This window comes from Pelodiscus sinensis, chromosome 1 (genome assembly GCF_052426305.1).
Source record: "Pelodiscus sinensis isolate ZL-2025 chromosome 1, ASM5242630v1, whole genome shotgun sequence".
NCBI classification, from domain to species: domain Eukaryota; kingdom Metazoa; phylum Chordata; order Testudines; family Trionychidae; genus Pelodiscus; species Pelodiscus sinensis.
The window spans coordinates 358,501,884-358,524,471 of record NC_143052.1 but is presented as its reverse complement, the minus strand read 5'-3'; the positions used below and the strand labels follow the sequence as shown (position 1 = coordinate 358,524,471).

General features: G+C 51.1%; 2 protein-coding genes and 1 long non-coding RNA gene across 3 annotated transcripts in view; 1 reads left to right on the top strand and 2 right to left on the bottom strand.

The window, feature by feature from the left end:
• LOC142827756 (uncharacterized) overlaps positions 1 to 21,600 on the bottom strand; it is a 32,690-nt gene extending 11,090 nt beyond the window's left edge. The window contains exon 1 of the long non-coding RNA XR_012902485.2: positions 21,423 to 21,600. This is a non-coding gene — a long non-coding RNA (uncharacterized LOC142827756). The remainder of the gene's footprint in view (positions 1 to 21,422) is intronic.
• Positions 982 to 2,694, top strand: LOC149526130 (uncharacterized). Its single transcript, XM_089775841.1, has 2 exons — positions 982 to 1,842; positions 2,038 to 2,694. The coding sequence occupies exons 1-2, from the start codon at positions 1,293 to 1,295 to the stop codon at positions 2,550 to 2,552; spliced, it is 1,065 nt and encodes a 354-aa protein (XP_089631967.1). The 5' UTR covers positions 982 to 1,292; the 3' UTR covers positions 2,553 to 2,694.
• On the bottom strand, positions 11,817 to 12,761 carry LOC142827851 (olfactory receptor 52E2-like). Its single transcript, XM_075923977.1, has one exon. It carries the CDS (start codon positions 12,759 to 12,761, stop codon positions 11,817 to 11,819), a length of 945 nt encoding a protein of 314 aa, XP_075780092.1.
• Positions 21,601 to 22,588: the final 988 nt, after the last annotated feature.

Below are 22,588 nucleotides of genomic sequence, written 5' to 3'. Positions count from 1 at the left end.
CGGGGTTTGTTGCAAGGGGAGGTACCAGGGTTGGTATTAGTGTGGTATGTCCTGTGGTGGTTGGTAAGAATCATCTTGAGGTTAGGTGGTTGTCTATAGGAGACTATGGGTCTGTCTCCCAGAGCCTCTTTGAGTATGGTATCCTGTTCCAATATAGGCTGTAGTTTATTGATAATGTGTTGGACAGGTTTAAGTTGGGGGTTGTAGGTGATGACAAGTGGTGTTCTATTGTTGGTTTTCTTGGGTCTGTCTTGAAGTAGATGGTTTCTAGGTATTCGTCTGGCTCTTTCAATTTGCTTTTTTGTTTCTCTGGGTGGGTAGTTGAGATTTATAAATGCTTGGTAGAGATCCTGAAGCTTCTGGTCTCTGTCAGTGGGGTTAGAGCAGATGCGGTTGTATCGAAGGGCTTGGCTATAGACGATGGATCGTGTGGTGTGTTCTGGATGGGAGCTGGATGCATGTAGGTAACTGTATGAGTCGGTGGGTTTTCTGTAGAGAGTGGTGTCTAATTTTCCATTGTTGATTTGTACGGTGGTGTCCAGGAAGTGGATCTCTCGTGTAGAATGGTCCAGGCTGAGGTTGATGGTGGGGTGTAGGTTGTTGAAATCTCTGTGGAATATCTCCAGTGTTTCTTGGCCGTTGCCAGCTTTGTCCACATATTCATTCTGCTGATACCATTATTGGACCTAACCAAGTGAGTTATAAGATCAAGAACACATATTCCTGCGCATCCAGAAATATAATCTACGCTATCATGTGCCGAAAGTGTCCGTCTGCTATGTACATTGGACAAACATCTCAGACACTTCACCAAAGGATTAATGCCCACAAAACAGATATCAGACAAGATCACAAAGAGAAAACAGTTTCTTGCCACTTTAACCAGAAAGGACACTCTCAGAGGGTATGTCTACACTAGAAAGTTAGTTCGAACTAACGGACGTTAGTTCGAACTAACTTTCCTATGCGCTACACTAGCGCTCCGTTAGTTCGAACTTAATTCGAACTAACGGAGCGCTTAGTTCGAACTAGGTAAACCTCATTTTACGAGGACTAACGCCTAGTTCGAACTAGCTAGTTCGAACTAAGGGCTGTGTAGCCCTTTAGTTCGAACTAGTGGGAGGCTAAGGCTTCCCAGGTTTCCCTGGTGGCCACTCTGGCCAACACCAGGGAAACTCTATTGCCCCCCTCCCGGCCCCGGAGCCCTTAAAGGGCCACGGGCTGGCTACTCACTTTGTGCCAGTTGCAAGGCTGCCAGCACCCGTGCCTGCACAGCCTGCACCTGCCACACAATGAGCCAGCCATCCGAGGGCTCCCAGCCCTCCACTGCTCCCCACGACCAGCCTGGCGGCTCCCAGGAGCCTGCCCGGGGGCGCAAAAGGCGGGCGCCCGCCTGGTCAAGTGCGGAGATCGTGGACCTCATCGAGGTTTGGGGGGAAGCCTCCAATGTCCACGATCTCCGCACTAGCCACCGGAATGCGGCCGTCTATGGACGCATGGCTGCCAGCCTGGCCGCCAGGGGCCACCAGCGCAGCCGGGAGCAGGTGCGCTGCAAGATTAAAGACTTGCGGCAGTCCTACTCCCGGGCCTGCCTGCCAGGGGCTGACCCGGAGGCCTGCCCCCACTTCCATGCCCTGGACCGCCTCCTGGGGGCTCATGCCGTCCCTGCCCCCCGGGACGTGATTGACCCCGGGGCAGAGGGACCGCTCCTGGACACCGAGGAGGAGCAAGAGGGCTCTGAGAGCCAGGAGCCTGCTGCCAGCCTTCCCAGGACCCGGGACCCCCGAGGCACCCCACAGAGCCGCTCGCCTGCATCATCAGAGGCCGGGGAGGCGTCCACCTGTGAGTACCCTCGTGTTCCCCTTATGTGTACGGGGGGCTGGGGCGAGAGGGAGCCCCGGGACCGTGCGCCTGGGCCTTGCCCACCACGGAGCAGCAGCTGGGGATCCTGCAGGGGCCCTGGCCTTGCAGAGGGGAGCTGGGTTTCACACACCTGGGCCCCTGGGGTAATTGACCGCTGGTCTTCTTGCACCACAGCTGCAGCACCGGGGACTGCAGGGCGCACCACACCGCCTGCAGCAGCCGCCCGCGCCCGGGCAAGCAGGACAGCCAGGAACCAGGAGGACTACCAGAGGCGGCATCTCCGGTTCCTGGACCGACAGCTCCATCTCCAGGACCACTGGGTCCAGGAGGACCTCAGGCTGCGCCAGAGGAGTCTGGAGGCCCTGGAGGAGCAGGGCCGTGCCCTGCGAGGCCACCTCCAGAGCCTGCTAGACCGCTTTCCATTTCCTCCTCCCCCTGCTCCCCCTCTTGCTCCCCCTCTTGCTCCCCCTGCTCCCCCTCTTGCTCCCCCTCTTGCTCCTCCTGCTCCCCCTCTTGCTCCTCCTGCTCCCCCTCTTGCTCCTCCTGCTCCTCCTGCTCCTCCTGCTTCCGCTCCTGCTTCCTCCACACCCCCTGTCCTCTCTGCCCCCCCCTCCACAACCATTCCCCACCGACGCCCCCGGACCCGCAGTGTGGCGAGACGGGAGAGGCACCCAGACTCCCACCCCTGAGCTTTCCTTTCCCTTCCTCCCTTCCCTCCCCTCCCCTTCCAGCTCCCTCGTCCCAGGTTTCCCCCTCCCTTCTCCCACCTTCATTCCTCCCTCCCCCACCCCAGTTCTGTGAAATAAACAGACGTTTTTGTTGGAAAAACAGGTGTCTTTATTTGACAGTAGGTAGGGAGGGGAAAGGGGAAGGGGGGGGTAGGGTGGAAGAAGGCCCCGGTGGGGCATGCAGGGAGAGGTCAGTCCTCCTCCTCCTCCACCTGGAAGCTCTCCCGCAGGGCTTCCCGGATCCGGATGGCCCCCCGCTGGGCTTCCCGGACGGCGGCGGTGCGGGGCTGACCGTAGTGTCCAGCCATGCGGTCAGCCTCAGCCATCCAGGCTGGCAAGAAAGCCTCCCCCTTCCGCTCACACAAATTGTGGAGCACACAACATGCCGCCACCACGGGAGGGATGTTGTGCTCGGCCAGGTCCAGACGGGTGAGGAGGCATCGAAAGCGGGCTTTCAGTCGCCCGAAGGCCCCCTCCACCACGATGCGGGCCCTGCTCAGCCTGTTATTGAAGGCCTGGCGGGAGGGATTGAGGTGTCCCGTGTAGGGCTTCATGAGCCAGGGCTGCAGTGGGTAGGCGGCATCCCCCACCAGGCAGACGGGCATGTCCACGTCCCCGACCCTGATGTGGCGGTCGGGGAAGAAGGTCCCGTCCTGCAGCCGCTGGCACACGGAGGAGTTCCGGTACACCCGGGCGTCGTGTGCTTTGCCGGACCAGCCCACATTTATGTCCGTCAACTGTCCCCGGTGGTCACATACGGCCTGCAGGATGACGGAGAAGTACCCCTTGCGGTTCACGTACCGGGACGCCTGGTGTTCCGGGGCACGGATGGGGATGTGCGTCCCGTCGATGGCCCCCCCGCAGTTGGGGAAGCCGAGGGCGCCGAATCCCCGGATGACGGCATCCGGGTTGGCGAGGCGGACCACCCTGCGGAGCAGCACCCGGTTGATGGCCTTGACCACCTGCGGAGAGAGACACAGCAAAGCGTCAATCAGTGGGGCGCCCGGGTGGCTGGGAGCGTGCGTGCCCTGGCAGTGCCCCGCGCCCCACTCCCGGAAGCAACCCCCCTGGCGGCGTGTAGTACGGCCGGGACAGCCCGACCCCTCCGGTGCGGGGCGCTTTCGCCTCCTCCCGCCCCCCCCTTTGTCCCTGGGGCGGCCCATCCCCTCCTCGCAGCCCCCCTCCCCCCCGGCTCGGTGGCCGACGAGCGCCGTACCTGCATGAGCACTGCTCCGACAGTGGATCTCCCCACGCCGAACTGGTTCCCGACGGATCGGTAGCTGTCCGGCGTGGAGAGCTTCCAGAGGGCGATGGCCACCCGCTTCTGGAGGGGGATGGCGGGCCTCATGCGAGTGTCCCTTCTTTGCAGGGCAGGGGCGAGCCACTCGCAGAGCTCCAGGAAGGTGTCCCTCCTCATCCTAAAGTTCTGGGTCCACTGTCGGTCGTCCCAGTGCTCCAGGACGATGCGGTCCCACCAGTCGCTGCTGGTGTCCAGACGCCAGATGCGGCGGGGCACGCCGGTGCCGGGGCGCCGCCGCGGCTCCTCCACGGCCCCCAGGGCGGCCAGGCGGAGAGGCAGGGGGCTGACGTTCCCCAGGTGGTGCCAGGCAGCCTCGAGCCATTGCTGGCAGGCTTGCAGCAGCAAGTCCAGAACGTGCACCAGAAGGTGCAGGGCGAGCCGTGGCTCCATGTTGCCACCTGCGGCGGCCCCCCCGAAGGGAAGCACCGACACAGACGGGCACAGAGACCGACGCTTTGCTGTCCCTCGGCGAGGTTGGCAAGCAAGCAGGAAAAGCTGAGAACCGGCTGTCCAGGGGGGGTCCCTTTAAGCACGAGCCTCAGATAGCCTCAGACAGCAGCCACACAAAGCAACTGCTGACCTGATGCCCTGCCAGAACCGGTTTCAGCTGCCCTTAAATGCCCCCCTGCGTCCAATCAGTGTGGACGCGCTAGTTCGAACTAGCAAAACGCTAGTTCGAACTAGTTTTTAGTTCTAGATGCGCTAGTTCGAACTAGCTTAGTTCGAATTAACTAATTCGAACTAAGTTAGTTCGAACTAGCGCTGTAGTGTAGACGTACCCTGAATGACTTAGCCACCTGCATTCTGCTACAAAGACCTTTTACATCTGCACTTGAAAGGGAATCCTCTGAACTGTCATTCATGTTAAAATTTGACACTTGCCAACAAGGACTTAACAAGTCTTTGAACTTTCTCACCCATTACCAAGACAGTTTCCCCAATTATCACCTGTAATACCATTAACTCACAAACATCCCACTCTCCCTACCTTTAATATCAGCAATTCACAGACACTTACCTTCCTTCCTCCCCCTTCCCACCCCCCCGCATCCCCCTTCTGTTCTGCAATGTGATTTGTCCTTTTCATATTTGTTCATTTTTTTTAATTGTATCCTTTGGTATATATGGTTGTGACTACTTTCTTCCACTATTTGATCTGAGGAAGTGGGTCTGGCCCACGAAAGCTCATCATCTAATAAACCATCTTGTTAGTCTTTAAAGTGCTACATTGTCCTGCATTTTGCTTTAATAAAAGAAAGTTCTTCTTCACACAGCGTGTAGTCAACCTGTGAAACTTCTTGCCAGAGGAGACTGTGAAGGCTAGGACTATAATAGAGTTTAAAGAGAAGCTAGAAAAATTCATGGAGGTTAGGTCCATAAAAGGCTATTAGCTAGGGGATAAAATGGTGTCCTTGGCCTCTGTGTGTCAGAGGCTGGAGAGAGATGGCAGGAGACAAATCGCTTGATCATTGTCTTTGGTCCACCCTCTCTGGGGCACCTGGTACTGGCCACTGTCGGCAGACAGGCTACTGGGCTAGATGGACCTTTGGTCTGACCCAGTATGGCCATTCGTATGTTCTTACGTTATGTTCTTATGTAAGTTCTGAGCAAAGCACTGAATGTCTCATTCTAACAGCAGATGCACCCCAATGATGCCGCTCAAGCCATCAGCTGCAAGTCTGCAGAAAGAACTTTGCAACTGTTGTATGTGTTTGATTCCTTTTGCCATTTTAACTTCCTTCCTTCCTTCCTTCCTTCCTTCCTTCCTTCCTTCCTTCCTTCCTTCCTTCCTTCCTTCCTTCCTTCCTTCCTTCCTTCCTTCCTCCCAACAGTGGAACATGGGAAGCACCAGCTACGCTGAACTGACTTTCCTGCAGACCTGCGATCTTGAATGTGGGCTGTGACAGCCACCTAGAAAGAGCCGAGTCATGGACAGACAGGGGACTTGCATGGTAGCTATTGCAGCCTGACAGGGGGCCTGCTTGTAGGCAGGCGATGGCCCCAGCTGAGCAGGGGCAGTCCTGTGCTAATGACCCCCCTGCTATGCAGGGATCAGACACAGCCATGCCCCTGCCAACCAGACGCGCTAGTTCTAAGCGGGGTACGTGGTAACCCTCACTGCCAACCCCACAGAGAAGGCAAAAACCCACTGTCCAGACCAAACCAACTCTGGGCGTGGAAGGAAGGGAACCTCCCCCTGAAAGGGAGCAGAGAGGGGAGAGGCTGGGCCCAATTTTTTGAAAACACACAGATTGGATGAGCCAGAAGACATTGGGGCAGGAGAAAGGCACGAGGGCAGCAGGGGAACTCTGTTTTTTTGCAGCATTGTGGTTGCAGCAGACAGAGAGACTCCAGCTCAACCAGAGGCCAGGAGCTGCAGGAAGTAGCTCTGGACACCCTAGGAGGGTTGGGCCAATTCCAAAGGGAGCTTCAGGGAGAAAGTGAAAAGATAACCCCAACTATCGATATCAAATGGCCCGGTCTGTATTCTAGCCAAGCTTTGTAGTTCATTGAGGGGATGATGAGTCCATGCGCTACGTCATCTATTGTCACTGGCTGTTACTTAGGGTTACACTGTGGGGCTACAGAAGTGTAGGGCTGGTCAGCATTTAGAGGACCCAAGCACTAGGCGAGTCACACAAGCTGGAGCACAAGGACCTGTAGGTAGAGGCCTGCAACATTTTCGCTTCGCTATTTTAGGTTTTAGAGACAAATACTAACGAGAGAAATGACCAGAAGACAACCTGAGGCCTTAAGACTATGGGACCGAGACATTCCGAGATAATACTGTGCAAAATTACTCAGAAGCTTGATACATACAAAAGTTTAAAAAAAAATGTGAAGCAAGCAACAGAGACACTCCAGTGATGCCATTTAAGCCAGCAGTTTACTGCCTGCACTGAGAACTTCACAATTGTTGGATGTTGTTGGTTTTCTTTCTTTCTTTCTTTCTTTCTTTCTTTCTTTCTTTCTTTCTTTCTTTCTTTCTTTCTTTCTTTCTTTCTTTCTTTCTTTCTTTCTTTCTTTCTTTCTTTCTTCCGACAATGAAACCCTGGGAGGCTCCCAACTCAACTGAATGCACTTTCCTGCAAACCCTCAATCTAGAGAGATGGAAACGGCATCCATCTACCAGTTGTGCCTTTACAGGTGACTTGCCCAGGGCACACCTTGTCCCTGACTTCTCTAGTCTCCTCCCCCAGTTGCTCATTGGATCTTCTCCACTCCCAAACTTGATGGTATAAGTGACCAGGAAACAACCTGATGTCTGAAGATTCTGGATAAGGAGCATTAACTGATAATTATCAGAGGGGTAGCCGTGTTAGTCTGAATCTGCAAAAGCGACGAGGAGTCCTGTGGCACCTTATAGACTAACTGAAATTAACTGATAATATTACACTAAATATTAGAATATTAGATACAAAATTTGTAAAAGTGCATCTGTCTCAGACATGTCTTACTCACAGGATACAGGTTAACCCTACATAGAATTGGGGGCCCACTGATTTGCAGGAGAGACAGACCAAGAAGAGAAAAGAGGGCTAACACTGTTCCAGACATGCACAGAATGTTGTTGTAGGTAGACTCTCATTATAAAAAGATAGTGGGGAATGAATTTTATGATGTGCACCAGTAGCGAAGTAATGAATAGATTTGTGTTATTGGTAATAACAAATAAGTTATCTCAGTGGTAATTACTCCAGCCTGCTTGGCTTGGGCATTTTTAATTTGTTACTGTAAGAATTACATTTAAGCATCCGAGAGAAATGAAATTTTGAAATGCTCAGAGCAGGAAACAAACTAAAATAACAACCCTTGGATATAATAAACTTCAGGAGATGTATGTGCATTGGAAAGTATCCAGAAATTTGAGCAACTGCTGTAACACACAAGTATGTGCTACGAGCTGAGTGTGAAACAGAGTTTGTCTGCAGGTGAGGCTGAGGCAGAGTGTGTGGGTGTGCATGTGTGAGAAAGAGAGAGCTTGTAAGAAAGAGACACACAGATTCTATTGTAGAATAGTGATAGAGATGTAGCCGTGTTAGTCTGGGGTAGCTGAAGCAAAATGCAGGACTATGTAGCACTTTAAAGACTAACAAGATGGTTTATTAGATGATGAGCTTTCGTGGGCCAGACCCACTTCCTCAGATCAAATAGTGGAAGAAAGTAGTCACAACCATCTTGTTAGTCTTTAAAGTGTTACACAGTCCTGTAAAAAGACGTTGTGTCTTGGAAAAGAGATAACTAACGGGGCTGTGAGAGGTGTGTAAAACCAGGATTTGTGTGGAGAAATTGAACGAGGAAATATGATTTCCCCCTTCACATAACACAAGGCCTAGGGATCACCCAATGCGAGTAGCAGGCAGCAAATGGAAAATAAACTCAAGTAAATATTTCCTCTCAGTAGACCCGGGGCCCTCTGGGATGTTGTGAGGGCCAAAACTATATCAGGGTCCACTAAAAACTAGATAAGTTTGTGGAAGGTGGGTCCCTCAATGGCTAGTATCCGGTATCAGCCGGGGTTGTGTCACTATTTTCTGTTTGCCACAAGCTGGAAATGGACGACACGGCTTGTGTCACTTGTTTGGCCTCTTCTGCTCGTTACTCTGAAGCACCTGGCATTGGGCATTGTCAGAGGACAGGACACGGGGCTAGACGGACCATTGCTCCGGCCAGAATGACTGATCATAGAATCCCAGGGCTGGAAGGAGCAGGACCAACCCAACTCAATCATTCCAGCCAGGGCTTTGTGGAGCTGGGACATAAAAACCTCTAGGGATGGAGATTCCACCCCCTCCCTAGGAAACCCAGCCCAGCGCTTCCCCACCCGCCTAGGGAAATAGTTTTTCCTAATGTCCAAGCTGGACCTCCCCCACTGCAACTTGAGACCATTGCTCCTTGTTCTGCCATCTGCCACCAGTGAAAACAGCCTCTCTCCATCCTCTTTGCCGCTCTCCTTCTGGGAGCTGAAGGCTGCTACCAAATCCCGCCATTTTGGAACCCTCCTTCAGGGAGTTGAAGTTTGCTAACAAATCCCCCCTCGGTCTCTTCTGTACACTGAGAGCTCTGTAGACTGTTCCTAGGTTCATGGGCATAGGATGTGCTGTGCTGTAGTGTGTTTAAGAACATAAGAACATAAGAATGGCCGTGTTATAGTGTGTTTAAGAACATAAGAACATAAGAACGGCCGTACTGGGTCAGACCAAAGGTCCATCTAGCCCAGTAGCCTGTCTGCATACAGTGGCCAGCATCAAGTGCCCCAGAGAGGGTGGACCGAAGACAATGATCAAGCCATTTGTCTCCTGCCATCCCTCTCCAGCCTCTGACAAACAGAGGCCAAGGACACCAATTTCCTAGATCTGTGTGTCTCTATATTATGGGATCTGTGTGTCCCTATATTATGGGATTTGTGTTGCAACCTGTAACCAGGGTTCTGGGGGCAAGGAGAATACACTGAAACGGATCAGTTAGGGCAAATTACACATAGTAGGGCTAAGCCCCCCTGAAAAGTGGTGGTGGTTCTAACACTTGAATTTACCAAGACAGAAAGAAAACAGCTTTCCCGGTGCTCTACTGGTCACACCGACACCAAACCGGCTTCCACCCAGACAGCCAAGTCACATGTGACGATGGTTATTGAATATCTTATTCATCATATCCAAAATTCTTAGAATCCCAAAGAGTTGGACACGTCGTCTCCCAGGTGACAGACTATTTCAGATCTGACCCAAAGACACGCTGTGACAAAGGATGTTACCGAGAGCATCCGATTCAGGGCAAACAGCTTAGAGCAGCCACATCTCAAGTGTGATCCTCCGCTGTAAGTCTCTTGTCCATCATTCTGGCTAACAAGAAGCCACACGAGCAATTCCCTCAGACACGCCCATTCCCCTGTGCACCATCACCAGGAGCTCTCTTCATGCAGGCATGACAACCAATCTCATCAAAATAAAAGGTCCTTCCGTTCCCAAAGAATCAACCACATTCCCAGGTCAATTTATAAGTCTGATCTTACCCAAAAAAGCATAATGGGCCCTCTATTAATGTCCATGATCTAATGGTTTATTCATAAAAAGTGAAAGGATGAGAGCTAAAATTGTAAAAGGAATCCACTACCTACAACCATTGCAATACCCTTGGTTCGGGCTTCTAGCCGTGCTGGAATAAATTCCTGGCTTTAGTCTCTGGAGTACATCTGCAGCTTGGATACTCATTTAGTCCTTTATTTAGAGCTTCAGAATGTGTCAAAAGCCTTCTGAGGGGAGGAGCAGGACTGAAGACAAAAGGGAGGGGTTTGGGGATTTCATAGACCTTTCACCCCACCCCCTTAGTTATTTCTTTTCCACGATGAACAATTTCAGTCTGTTTAATCTCTGAAGTATCTGTCTCCTTGTGCATTTGGTCTTCTCCTGCCGTCTTCACCACACTCCATCTGCTAAGGGGGAGGAGGCATCTGCCTACACATAGTATTTAATGACCAACTTGTCCCTCTGACAAAATCTCACCCAGAAAGAAGAAGGGAGTACAGGCAGTCCCCGGGTTACGTACAAGATAGGGACTGTAGGTTTGTTCTTAAGTTGAATTTGTATGTAAGTCGGAACTGGTACATATTGTAGGGGAAACTCTAGCCAAACATTTTTTTTAGTTTTGGATAGCATAGGGAAAGGTTAACTCCCCTCTAATGTTTGTTTTGCTGTCTGTTCCCCTGTTCAGAAGATTTCACATCTATTTCTGTCCCTGTGACAAACTCAGGACTAAAGGAGTAACTCATCAAATACCAAACAGCTCTGCACCATGCTTTGAGCTAATAGCTTTATTTCCACACACCACCCAGGGTTCTAGGAGGAGGGTCCTTTTTTTGCTAACACAATGAGGCCAGCACTTTGTTTGTTTTGGTGGAGTCTTTGTTTGCCCAGGGAGCCCAGCATGTATAGGGGGAGGAGGGGCGGAGAGGCTGCTTTTGTCTGCTGTTCGGCAGCCTGTTGCTCAGGGGAGGGGGCAGCCTGTTGCTGGCAGGGGGGGAGGGGGGAGGCATGCAGGATGCGAGGCCACGGGGGGGGGCAGCGGGCGTGGGGAGGCACTTTTCCTCTGCCCGGCAGCTCTGCGGGATCCCTGTCCCTGTGGCCAGCTGCTGCAGGCAGAGGCCAGTTGGAGCCGGCCGAAGAGGAGGAGACGGTGGATTCTAGGACCCAGGTGAGCGAGCCCCGGGGACGCTGCTGCGCTCCGGGAGCCCGGCATGTATAGAGGGGAGGAGGGGCAGAGAGGCTGCTTTTGTCTGTTCGGCAGCCTGTAGCTCAGGGGAGGGGGCAGCCTGTTGCTGGCAGGGGGGTGGGGGGGGCAGCGGGCGTGGGGAGGCACTTTTCCTCTGCCCGGCAGCTCTGCGGGACCCCAGTCGGAGCCGGCCCGAGGAGGAGGGGGATCCTAGGACCCAGGTGAGCGAGCCCCGGGAATGCTGCTGCGCATGTGCGGGAGTTGCCTCACCCCGTTCGTATCTAGGGATCCGACGTAAGTCGGATCCACGTAAGTCGGGGACTGCCTGTAAACCAATTCTACATCAAAGCAGTTTTCTGTCATTTGGGGGGAATTCCATTGTTCTTGCTGTAGAAAAGTACAATCAGATGGTGTTTGGGGGTCTCATGAGCATGTCACCTGTCCATAAAGGACTCCGTTCTTTGCAGGTAGAAATCATCGCTCCCAGGCTGGTCTGAATGTTCACAGGGAAGCTCATCCAATGTGGACTGGCACAGCCCAAGACCCACTGGCAGCCAAACACTTCTATTCCACTTGAACAGGTCCTTCGCCATACACTGGGCGAGTCTTCTGTTGGGGCGCATCTACACAGCAACGTTATTTTGGAATAACGGCACCTTGTCATCAGCAAGCTCACAAGAAGCTCAGTCTCAGGGCCAGAGCACCAGGGGAAAACATCACTCCGTCTGAGTTATGAGCCGCAGCAGCCTGTCCTGGATCTGTTTGGTTCTCACCCCATAGATAATGGGGTTCAGCACGGGAGGCACCAGCAGGTGCACATTGGCCATGAGGATATGGAAATACAGGGGCACATGGTGGCCAAACCGGTGTGTGAACACGGTGAAGAGAACTGGGATGTAAAAGGCTGAAGTGACACAGAGGTGGGAGCTGCAGGTCCCAAAGGTTTTGAGCCAGGCGTCCTTGGTGGGGAGGCTGAAGATGGCCCTGAGGATCTGGGTATACGATACAGTGATGGAAAACACATCCATAACACCCACCAGGATTGTTACAATGAGGCCGTAGTAATTACTGATGTGGGTGTCAGCACAGGCCAGTTTCACCACGGCCATCATCTCACAGAACGAGTGGGAAACAACGTTGGTGCGGCAATATGGCAACTGTCTCGCCAGGAAGGGAGAGGGCAGTGAGAAGATGCAGCTGCGCAGCACCACGGCCAGGCCTATTTTGGCAACCACAGAGTTTGACAGGATGGTGGAATGTCTCAGGGGATGGCAAATGGCCACGTAGCGATCCAAGGCCATGGCCACAATGATCCCAGACTCCATCGCCAAAAAGCTACCTATGAAGAACATCTGGGTGAGGCATGAACCAAAATCGATCTCCCTGGAATTGAACCAGAAGATGCTCAGTGTTTTGGGCAGGGTGGACGTGGACAGGACCAGGTCGGTGACGGCCAGCATGCAGAGGAAATAGTACATGGGCTCATGGAGGCTTGGCTCTGTCTTCACAATGAAGAGGATGGTGAAGTTCCCCAAGATGGCCATGACGTACATGGCACAGAAGGGGATGGAGATCCAGCCATGGGCTGCCTCCAGGCCAGGAATGCCCAGCAGGATGAACATGGAGGGGCTGGTAAAGTTGATTTTGTTGGACTCTGACATGGATCAGAAGAAAAAATGTCCAACCCTGAGGCAGAACAATGTCTCCTGCATGTACCGTGCACTTCCCTGACTTCCTGAATCTGCTCAGGATCCCAGGAGATGATCATAGAATCAATGCCTGGAAGGAGAGACAATGTTAATATGAAACACGCCCCGCACTGCTGGCGGCTGTTCTCACATGCGAAGCAAACTGATCACTCTTCATACTTCAGAGAAGTGAATTTGGAGCAACTTACCCAGCTCATTCAAGTTCCCTATTTTGTGGTGCTCTATGAGTTGATAACACCTACATGTCGTGATGTGAGAAACCTCAGTTGGCACCAGCAGGAAACACAATCATGATATTGGTCATCCTGTTGGGATTAAAAGTTTTATCCTTTTTATATCTGTATTTTAGAATTAATCTTGTAGGAAACACAATCATGGATACTGGTCATTCCTCCTTATTCTAGACTGTCGGGCAGTTTGTGTTCCCCCACCTGATTCCACAATATCTGAGATTTGGAAAAAATTAAGCTTTGCCAAGATTAGTACCATGGGAAAACTGGACCACACCTTGGGGAAAGGCCTCGGTGTCACTGATGGTAACTCAATGGAAACATCTGCTCAATCCCAGCAGGGGACAAAGAGAGACCATGTTTGTATACCTAAGAATGGGATGGAGGAGAACCTGCTCTGGACATGTGCTCCGCTGTCACCTCTTCTCTATAAAGGACACAGCAGTTAGAAAGGGATTACTTGTGACAAGCCATGAGAATGGGGGGAGTCTGCCATGTGAAGTTTAGTGAGGATGAAGTTTAATAAGGGCAAATGTAAAGTCCTCCCCTTAGGAAGGAACAATCCATTTCACACATACAGAATGGGAAGCGCCTGTCTAGGAAGGAGTACGGCAGAAAGGGATCTAAGGATCACAGTGGACCACAAGCTAAATAAGAGTCAACAGTGTGACACAAAAAAACAATTCCGGGAGGCATTAACAGGACTGTTGTGAGCAAGACACGGGAAGTGTTGATCAGGCCTCAGTTGGAGTATTGAGTTTTTTCTGGACACCACATTTCAAGAGAGATGTGGAGAAATTGAAGACGTTCCAGAGAGGAGCAAGAAAAATGATGGAAGGTCTAGAAAATATGAGCTACAAGGGAAGAAAGAACTGGGCTTGTTTAGTTTGGATATTCCACACCACTCTTCATTTGCATAAGCTTTTCTGCAAGAAGGCTATAGTGTAACCGTAGCCCTTGATGTTGCTTGGTCCTGCCGTGAGGGCAGGGGACTGGACTTGATGACCTCTCGAGGTCCCTTCCAGTTCTAGTGTTCTATGATTCTATGATATGCAGACAAACTGAATTGTCTCGGGTTCTTCTATTCAGAGAAGAGACAAAGAATGGAGCATAATATAGAGGAGTAGAAAATAAAGAATGGAAAATATTACATTCAAATGAACCAACAAAGAAGTATTCAGTCACTTAGTGCTTCAAAAAGGCTAATTCTCTGAAACTGAGAAAATTATCATCAGAACTGATTAGAAGGGAAAAAATTGCATAGAAAAATGAGAGTGAAAACTGGGAGGTCTTTAAGAAGATATTTGTAGATCTCTAAAATGACCCAATTTTACAATTCAGGAAGAAGAGAATTTTGGACTAAAACCAGTGGAAAAGAAAAGGGAGCCATCGGGGAAGGGTGAAATCCAGAGTTAGGGGTAACACAAAGGAAAGTATAACTATTATAATATAAAAAGATTTTGGGTCGTTGTTAGAGGGTGAGAGAAAACGTGTTAATATTACCGAGAAGATGTTTGTGTGCCAAAAATACAGTCCTGCATTTGGAAAGAAGAATGTGACAAAGCCCTGGCTGGGATGATTGAGCTGGGTTGGTCCTGCTTTGGGCAGGGGTCTGGACTCGATGACTCCTGAGGCCTCTTCCAGCCCTGGGATTCTGTGATTCTATGAAAAAAGGCCAATACAGTGTTGGGGGCAGGAGCAGAAGCACGACAAGCAAGTCACAGGAGGTGATATCATTGCTGTATCGGGTGCTGGTTACGCATCAGAAAAAGTCCCGTGTTCGATTCTGGGCACTGCTGGACAGAGAGATGCAGAGAACTTGGAGAGGACCCAGAGGCGAGTGACAAAGTTGCCCCAGAGGGTGGAACACCAGCCCTCCGAGCAAAGGCTGGTGTAAGGGGTGATGTTGAGTTTGCAAAGGCAGCAATGAAGGGCAACCAATACAACTCTCTTCAAAGACTGAAAAGGAGTCAGAACAAGATGGGGAAAGTTGTTCTCCCTCTGCCAGAGCGCACAGCACAGGAGGCAAGAGGGTCCAGTTACAGCCGAGCCGATACAGACGAACTATCCAGCTAGAATTCGTAACCACCGCAGGGGAAGGGAAAGATGCCCTGGGAAGTAATGGAAGCTCCTTCACTGGTGGGTTTCCAAACTAGGTGGCTATTAACCTCCGTGACATTGGCTAGACACAACCAACCTTGCATCCCGGCAGGGGTTAGAGGAGTTGTCCCATGTGATGCCTCGTAAACTGGGGCTCTCGGACGTAAAGTCCTGCTGTAGAAAAGGCCTCATACAAAAATAAGTCAAGGGGCTCAGAACAGGGGTAACTGGGGGGAATGTAATGGCCTGTGTTGTACAGGAGGTCAAACTGGGAGCTCTCCTGACTCGAACCCTACGAGTCTGTGGACAGAGAGAGCCGAGCAGGCATTTCTCTTGACTGCGTCTCACGACACGCAGGCAGGAGAACCATCGATTCCATTGAGTCGCTGAACGTATGACACTGGGAAGAGAAGATTGTTACATTCTACCTATTGGACCTGTGGAACTCCTTGCCACAGACATTATTGGAGCTAAGAGCTTAGCTGAGTGGGATTCATGAATCCATTGGCCAATGCAGGTGGTGCTGGTGGCATAATTCAGGCTGTCTGACCCCTTTGGCTTTTATTAGTCGCTGGTAAGTTTGATGACCTTGAAGCATTTTGACTGAAATGTCTCCCACTTAGTGTCTGCTTCTGGCCGAATTGTTTTGTGAACGTTTCAGGCCTCATAGTTTAAGAGACTTCTTAAGTGAAGTGAGGAGAGACCATGCCCTGCCCATGTGGGAAAGCCCTGGTAATGGTCCCAGTGAGTAGCCCTGGTATCGAAATGATTTATAGCAAACAAACATCACGTACCAACCCATGAAGGATTAAATTAATGTGTTGTCAGTATAACACACAACACCTCTGTGTGACCTGGATGTTAAGCCTGGTCTTTGTAAAGAGGTATGTGCATGGACACAGGTATACAACCAGGAGGGGATCGGTGAAACTGGAATAAACCTGCTTTACTGCTTTGAACCTGTTGTAAGGCCTGGGAAGGGATTATGAGGGGGTAGGTAATGACTGGAGGGAATTTGGTGCAAGGGCCAGGACCCGTGTGGTAATGATTTGGTGCACCTGTGTATGCATGCAACTGTAAGTGGTCAGTGGGAAAGGGGTAATTACCATATAAGACATTGCCCTTTGTTTGAGAAGTTGCAAAAACTTTTCCTGAGAGTATCCTGGAGATTTTTGCCCAGGAATGCATTCCTGAATAAAGCTGGTTGCTTAAGAAGGGTGTCTGGAATTCATTTGGTAGGGGTTTTGAACCCCCATCCGAACCTCCATCACCCACCACCACAGCCAGGGCTCTGACACGCAGGAGGACGAGCTGACGATCTCTCTGCATTAACACACAGCTGCCCCCGGGACTCTCACTCCAAGGGGAGCTTCGCCTCAGTGAGGTCTGAATACAGAGCCGGCTACAGCCCGAGAACCTGGCTTGTGTTGGAATCTAGGGTGTGTCTAGACTACATGCCTCCTTCGACGGAGGCATGTAGATTAGCCAGATCGGAAGAGGGAAATGAAGCCGCGATTAAAATAATCGCGGCTTCATTTAAATTTAAATGGCTGCCCCGATCTGCCGATCAGCTGTTTGTCGGCAGATCGGGGGAGTCTGGACGCGCCGCGTCGACAAAGAAGCCTTTCTTGATCGGCACAGGTAAACCTGGTTTCACGAGGCTTACCTGTGCCGATGAAGAAAGGCTTCTTTGTCGGCGCATCGCGTCCAGACTCCCCCGATCTGCCGACAAACAGCTGATCGGCAGATCGGGGCAGCCATTTAAATTTAAATGAAGCCGCGATTATTTTAATCGCGGCTTCATTTCCCTCTTCTGATCTGGCTAATCTACATGCCTCCGTCGAAGGAGGCATGTAGTCTAGACACACCCCTACCGAGCCCTTCCATCCGGAAGGATCCCCCTTGCCACTGAAATTCAGCCACCATGGGAGAGACCATCAGGCATCCGAGAGCAGGGGACACAGCTCAGAATCATAGAACACTAGGACTGGAAGGGACCTTGAGAGGTCATCGAGTCCAGTCCCCTGCCCCCATGGCAGGACCAAGCACCATCTAGACCATCCCTGATAGACATTTATCTAACCTGCTCTTAAATATCTCCAGAGACAGGGATTCCACAACCTCCCTGGGCAATTTATTCCAGTGTTTCACCACCCTGACAGTTAGGAACTTTTTCTTAATGTCCAACCTAAACCTCCCTTGCTGCAGTGTAAGCCCATTGCTTCTTGGTCTACCCTCAGAGGCCAAGAAGATCATTTTTTCTCCCTCCTCCTCGTGACACCCTTTTAGATACCTGAAAACGGCTTTCATGTCCCCCCTCACTCTTCTCTTTTCTAAACTAAACAAACACAATTCCTTCAGCCTTCCCTCATAGCTCATGTTCTCTAGACCTTTCATCATCCTTTTTGCTCTTCTCTGGACCCTTTCCAATTTCTCCACATCTGTCTTGAAACGTGGTGCCCAGAACTGGACACAGTACTCCAAGTGAGGCCTAATCAGTGCAGAGTAGAGCGGAAGAATGACCTCCCATGTTTTGAGAAGTCATGGTGTTTTAGACACTGTTACTCATGTCCCGTGGCAAGGGCGCTGGGGTGTTGAGTGGCCACTCAGCGGGGAACGGACCATAAGCTTACTCTCTGTCACCCACACGCCCATTGCACCGGGATGGGAAGCAGTCAAGCTCCTTAGCAAGGGATGGGCCCCAGTGAACTTCCCCCACAATCTACCTCAGCTTGGTGTGTCCCGCCCGCCTCTCACCCCCGCCTCACACCACGAGAGCGCCCAGGTGTCTGTTAACGTTGAAAACTAAGCGGAGCCGAAAGGACCCAAATATCGTCTGTGCCCCTCACACCCATGGTTCACTGAGTTCATCACACAGGTTAGCTCCTCCCCAACGATGGTACCTGTGAATTCTGAGTCAACAGCGTCCTCCCTGGGAACCTCTCTCACGGAGCGGAGCCCCACACCGCTCTCGCCCCCGCACCGGCAGCAACATCTGAGAGCAACCCAGGGCTATGCCAAGTGCAGTGTTTATAACTCAGCTGTGCTCAATCCCCATGAGGGTCCCTCGACCTCTAGAGAACAGTCCAGCATCTGACTGTAAACAGGCTGGCACCTGGAGACGCACTAGCCAGTGTCTCTGTTTCCACATCCGTGCTTCTGCGCTTTGTCCAACTCTAAGGATAAAGGATAATTAAGGGACCTGCCTGAGGGAAAGGAGAACTCTCGCGCTCCGGGCTGAGTCAGAGAGGAATTGCCTGTTCGGAGTATTTCATTATATTTAACAAAAAATTGATTAACAGGAAATCAAGGGATAAACCCAGATTTGTTTGAGATCTGATACCTTCTACATGTCCACGATGGATGTGTAAATAGTAGTTATGACAGATCAGAGGGAACGTTACGAATCTGTAGGATTAGAGATGAGTAATTATCATCAGTAATTATCACCATCCTGTGAGGCAGCTTTCATTGATGGTTTTACCAAACACCTATGAAAGGAAAGTCACTATGATCATATGCACATTCATGGATAGGTAAACTGAGGCACAGGGCAATGTAATTTTGTCAGGGTCACAGAAACTAGGAGTCCTGGCTTCCAGATGTAACCGCTGTCTCCCATCACTAACTGAGTGCATGCCCAGAGGGAATGGGAGTCATAGAATCATAGAATGCCAGGGCTGGAAGAGACCTCAGGAGTCATCAAATCCAGCCACCTGCCCAAAGCAGGACCAACCCAACTAAATCAACCCAGGCAGGGCCCTGCCATGTTGTTCCCCCTCCCTAGGGAACCCATCCTAGTGCTTCCCCACCCTCTTAGTGAAATAGTTTTTCCTAATATCCAAGCTAGACCTCCCCCACTGTAACTTGCAACAATTGCTCTTTGTTCTGCCATCTTCCACCACTGAGAACAGCCTCTCTCCATCTTCTTTGGAGCCTCCCTTCAGGGACCTGAAGACTCCTCTCAAATCCCCCCTCGCTCTTCGCTTCTGCGCACTAAACAAACCCAAATCCCTCAGCCTCTCCTCATAGGTCATGTGCTCCAGCCCCCTCAGCATTATGGTTGCCCTCTGGTGGACCGTCTCCAATGTGTCCACATCCTTTCTATAGTGGGGGGCCTGGAACTGGATGCAATACTACAGATGTGACCTCACAAGTTCCGAATAAAGGGGAATAATCACTTCCCTAGATCTGCTGGCAATGCTCGTTCTAATGCACCCTACCATTCTATTCGCCTTCTTGGCTACAAGGGCTACTGCTGACACCTATTCAGCTTCTCATCCACTGTAACCCCCAGGTTCTTTTCTGCAGAACTGCTACTTAGCCAGTTGGTCCCCAGCCTATAACAATGCCTGGGATTCGCTCCTGACAGGACCTCTGCTCCATCGGTGATGAGAAACTTTCGGCTGTGTGCGTAACAATCGGTACTCCCTTTATCTAGAGAGTTAGACCCTGTGCACTTGGGTCAACACAGGAGATCTCTGAGAGGCCCCGGAAACAACAGATGCAGGCAAGGCTTGAAATCAATCGAGCAGGTTTATTGTCAAATGCGAAGCTCTACCAGTTGGTAACAGAGATCAGTACAATGTTACACCACTGGGCACTATGGCCCGCGTTGACAAGGTACCAACACCGGGCAGGCCTGTTGCCGTATAACAGATATTAACTGCAGTCGGTCAGAGTTTAAGCTACTGTGCATTCTGTAAGTTTAGTCAATGACACCTGCCGTTCAAGCGCCTAGGGCGCCTCCCCCCAAGGTCGGCCAGAGAGCACCTTTTATAGACAGGTATAAACAACTTACATCACTTCTTTACGTACCAGGTTACCACCCTCTGTTGCCTAGTTACCACCCCTCACCTTACGGAAGGGGGGCTTACTTACTATCCTTCATGATGTCAATTCCAACATGGCCCTGAACCTAGGTCGGTACGAGTATTAGTTTTTGGGGAGTCTTTGTACTAAGACATTTCTTATTAGATGTTCTGTTACTCCCCTTTGGCTCACAGTCTGTACCCAGTGCGTCCCTGTGTCCTTCCATGCTCGACCTAACTTACACAATCACACAGTTATCAGTAGGGCCTCTTTCTTGGCTCCTGTGTTACTGAACCAAAGTCTTGCTCACTAGATTACAGGCCTGTTGCTGCTTTCATGCTACAGGCTTCTGTTTAGGCCTGCTGACTCCATGTTACTGATCCTCGACTTACTACAGGTGCATGTAATGTATTCTCCTTAACAACCTTACTCTCGTGCTTTTTTTTTTTATTAATAAACCTTTAGATTTTAGAGTATAAAGGATTGGCCCAGCGTGCCCTTGTGGGTAAGATCCAAAGTGTAAATTGAGTGGGATCTGTGGCTGGTTTCTTGGGACTGGAAGAACCTGTTTGGGATAGGTAAGATTGGTTCTATAACCCCTCCCCTGTATGTTGGCACGGGGCTCATTGTGGCACAAGGAGAGCTGCGTGCCTAAGGGGTTTTCCTCATGAGGCATCCTGCTGCGCGGATTGGCAGCTGGAGCACTTGGTGTGACTGGTGTGTGACCTATTTGGGATAGAGGCTGTAAGCAGCCCTGTTTTTGAGCAATTTGTCCTGAGCAGATGTCCTCAGCAGTGCCCAGACCCAGACTGGTTCGTCACAGAGGGATTTGGGTTGGTTTAGTCTTCAAAAGAGAAGCGTGAGGGGGGATTTGAGAGCAGCCTTCAACTTCCTGAAGGGAGGTTCCAAAGAGGCTGGAGAGAGGCTGTTCTCAGTAGTGACAGGTGGCAGAACAAGGAGCAATGGTCTCAAGTTGCAGTGGGGGAGGTCTAGGTTGGAGATTAGGAAAAACTATTTAACTAGGCGGGTGGGGAAGCGCTGGGCTGGGTTCCCTGGGGAGGGGTGGAATCTCCATCCCTAGAGGTGTTTGAGTTCTGTCTTGACAAGCCCTGGCTGGGATGGTTTAATTGGGTTGGTCCTGCTTGGCCAGGGGGCTGGACATGCTGACTCCTTAGGTCTCTTCCAGCCCCGGGAGTCTGTGATTCTAATTCCATGAAGCCAGCCCCAGGGTGAGATCACTCATCCCCACAGTGTCCCCCCTTGGCTCCCTCACCTCCTAGATCCACTGCTATTGTCCCTGGTGGGAGGGAAGCAGGGAAAAGGGAAACCAGAAAAAATCAAAGAACTTCCATGTCCCTAGTGATAAAAAGGCACAAAGATGGGAGTGGGGGATGTCTCAAAACTTAACATAAAGTTTCTGTGCCTCAAATTTGGGCAGCACCAAGTGGATCAGGTTACATATGTACCAGACCTCTCTGTGGCTCTCAGCTCCTCAACAGGGACATCGGTCCTCTAGCAAAATCGGCAGTGGGAAAGAAGAAAGCTCCAAAGAGGCGCCTCCTCGTGCTCATGGGTGTGACCCTGAATTTTCTCTCAGTCCCTAAGGAGAGACCTTGAGGAGGAGACTCCCTGCAGCAAAGCTACGGGAATCTTTGACATTGCCCCTGCCCTACAGCCTGTCCCACCTGGCCGTTGCCATGGACTCTCTGTGAGGTCACCGCCTCCCAGCCTCCTTTGACCAATAAGCTGAGGTGCCGCAAAAGACCCTTGTGATGTCACTGCCATACCCAGCCCTGCCCTGAAGCTCCAATGTCCTTCCCTGGCCAGTTGCTTTGCATGTTTGAGCTGCTCCCCCTGTGTCAGCCCCACACTCCGTGTTAGTTCTATGGATCAAGCAGGCTGCAGGGGCTGCTCAATGGGTGACCCTCGGTTTGGCGTAGATTTGTCGACTTTAAGTTCTAAAGAGACTTTTAGATCATCTGATCTCACCACCGCTCCCTGCAGATCACAGTCCGGCTGGAGGACGCAGCTGTGAGTTTTGGACCAAAGCACACTCCACGCGGGCATTTGGTCTTTATTGGAAGACACCAAGAGATGGAGAAACCAGCCGTTCCGTGGGGAGTTTGGAGGACACTGATGCAGTGACAGGAAGGGAATGGACCACAAAGCCACACCTATGAATCTGTATCCTACCCCACAGCACAACCGCTCTGGGCAAAGGTTTTACTAGTAACCCTCACACTGATCTTTACAACCATTGAAAGGCCTGGTCTCCTCATAGGTCATTATACGTATCGAATCCTTTTGGGGAGGCGTGACTGGCGTTACTTATTCCTACCTAAGAGATGTCCCAGAACAGCTTACAGCTTCATCAAACTGCCTTCCGCCCATAGCTTATTGCTCTCACTACCACCCCCTCTATGTTTGGGGGAGTTTGTCAGTGAGTGAGTGAGTCTGTCCGCTTGTTCATAAACTTCTCTTACATGGTAAGAGTTAGAACCAGCGAATTTGGCACACAGCTTCCTCTAATTGTAACTTAAGGCAAGTTAGAGTTTGGTTGTGCTGGTGGGGTAGAGGGAGGACGTTTCCCCCACCCTTGTGTGCAGGGTCACAATACACCATATAGTAAAGGGATGG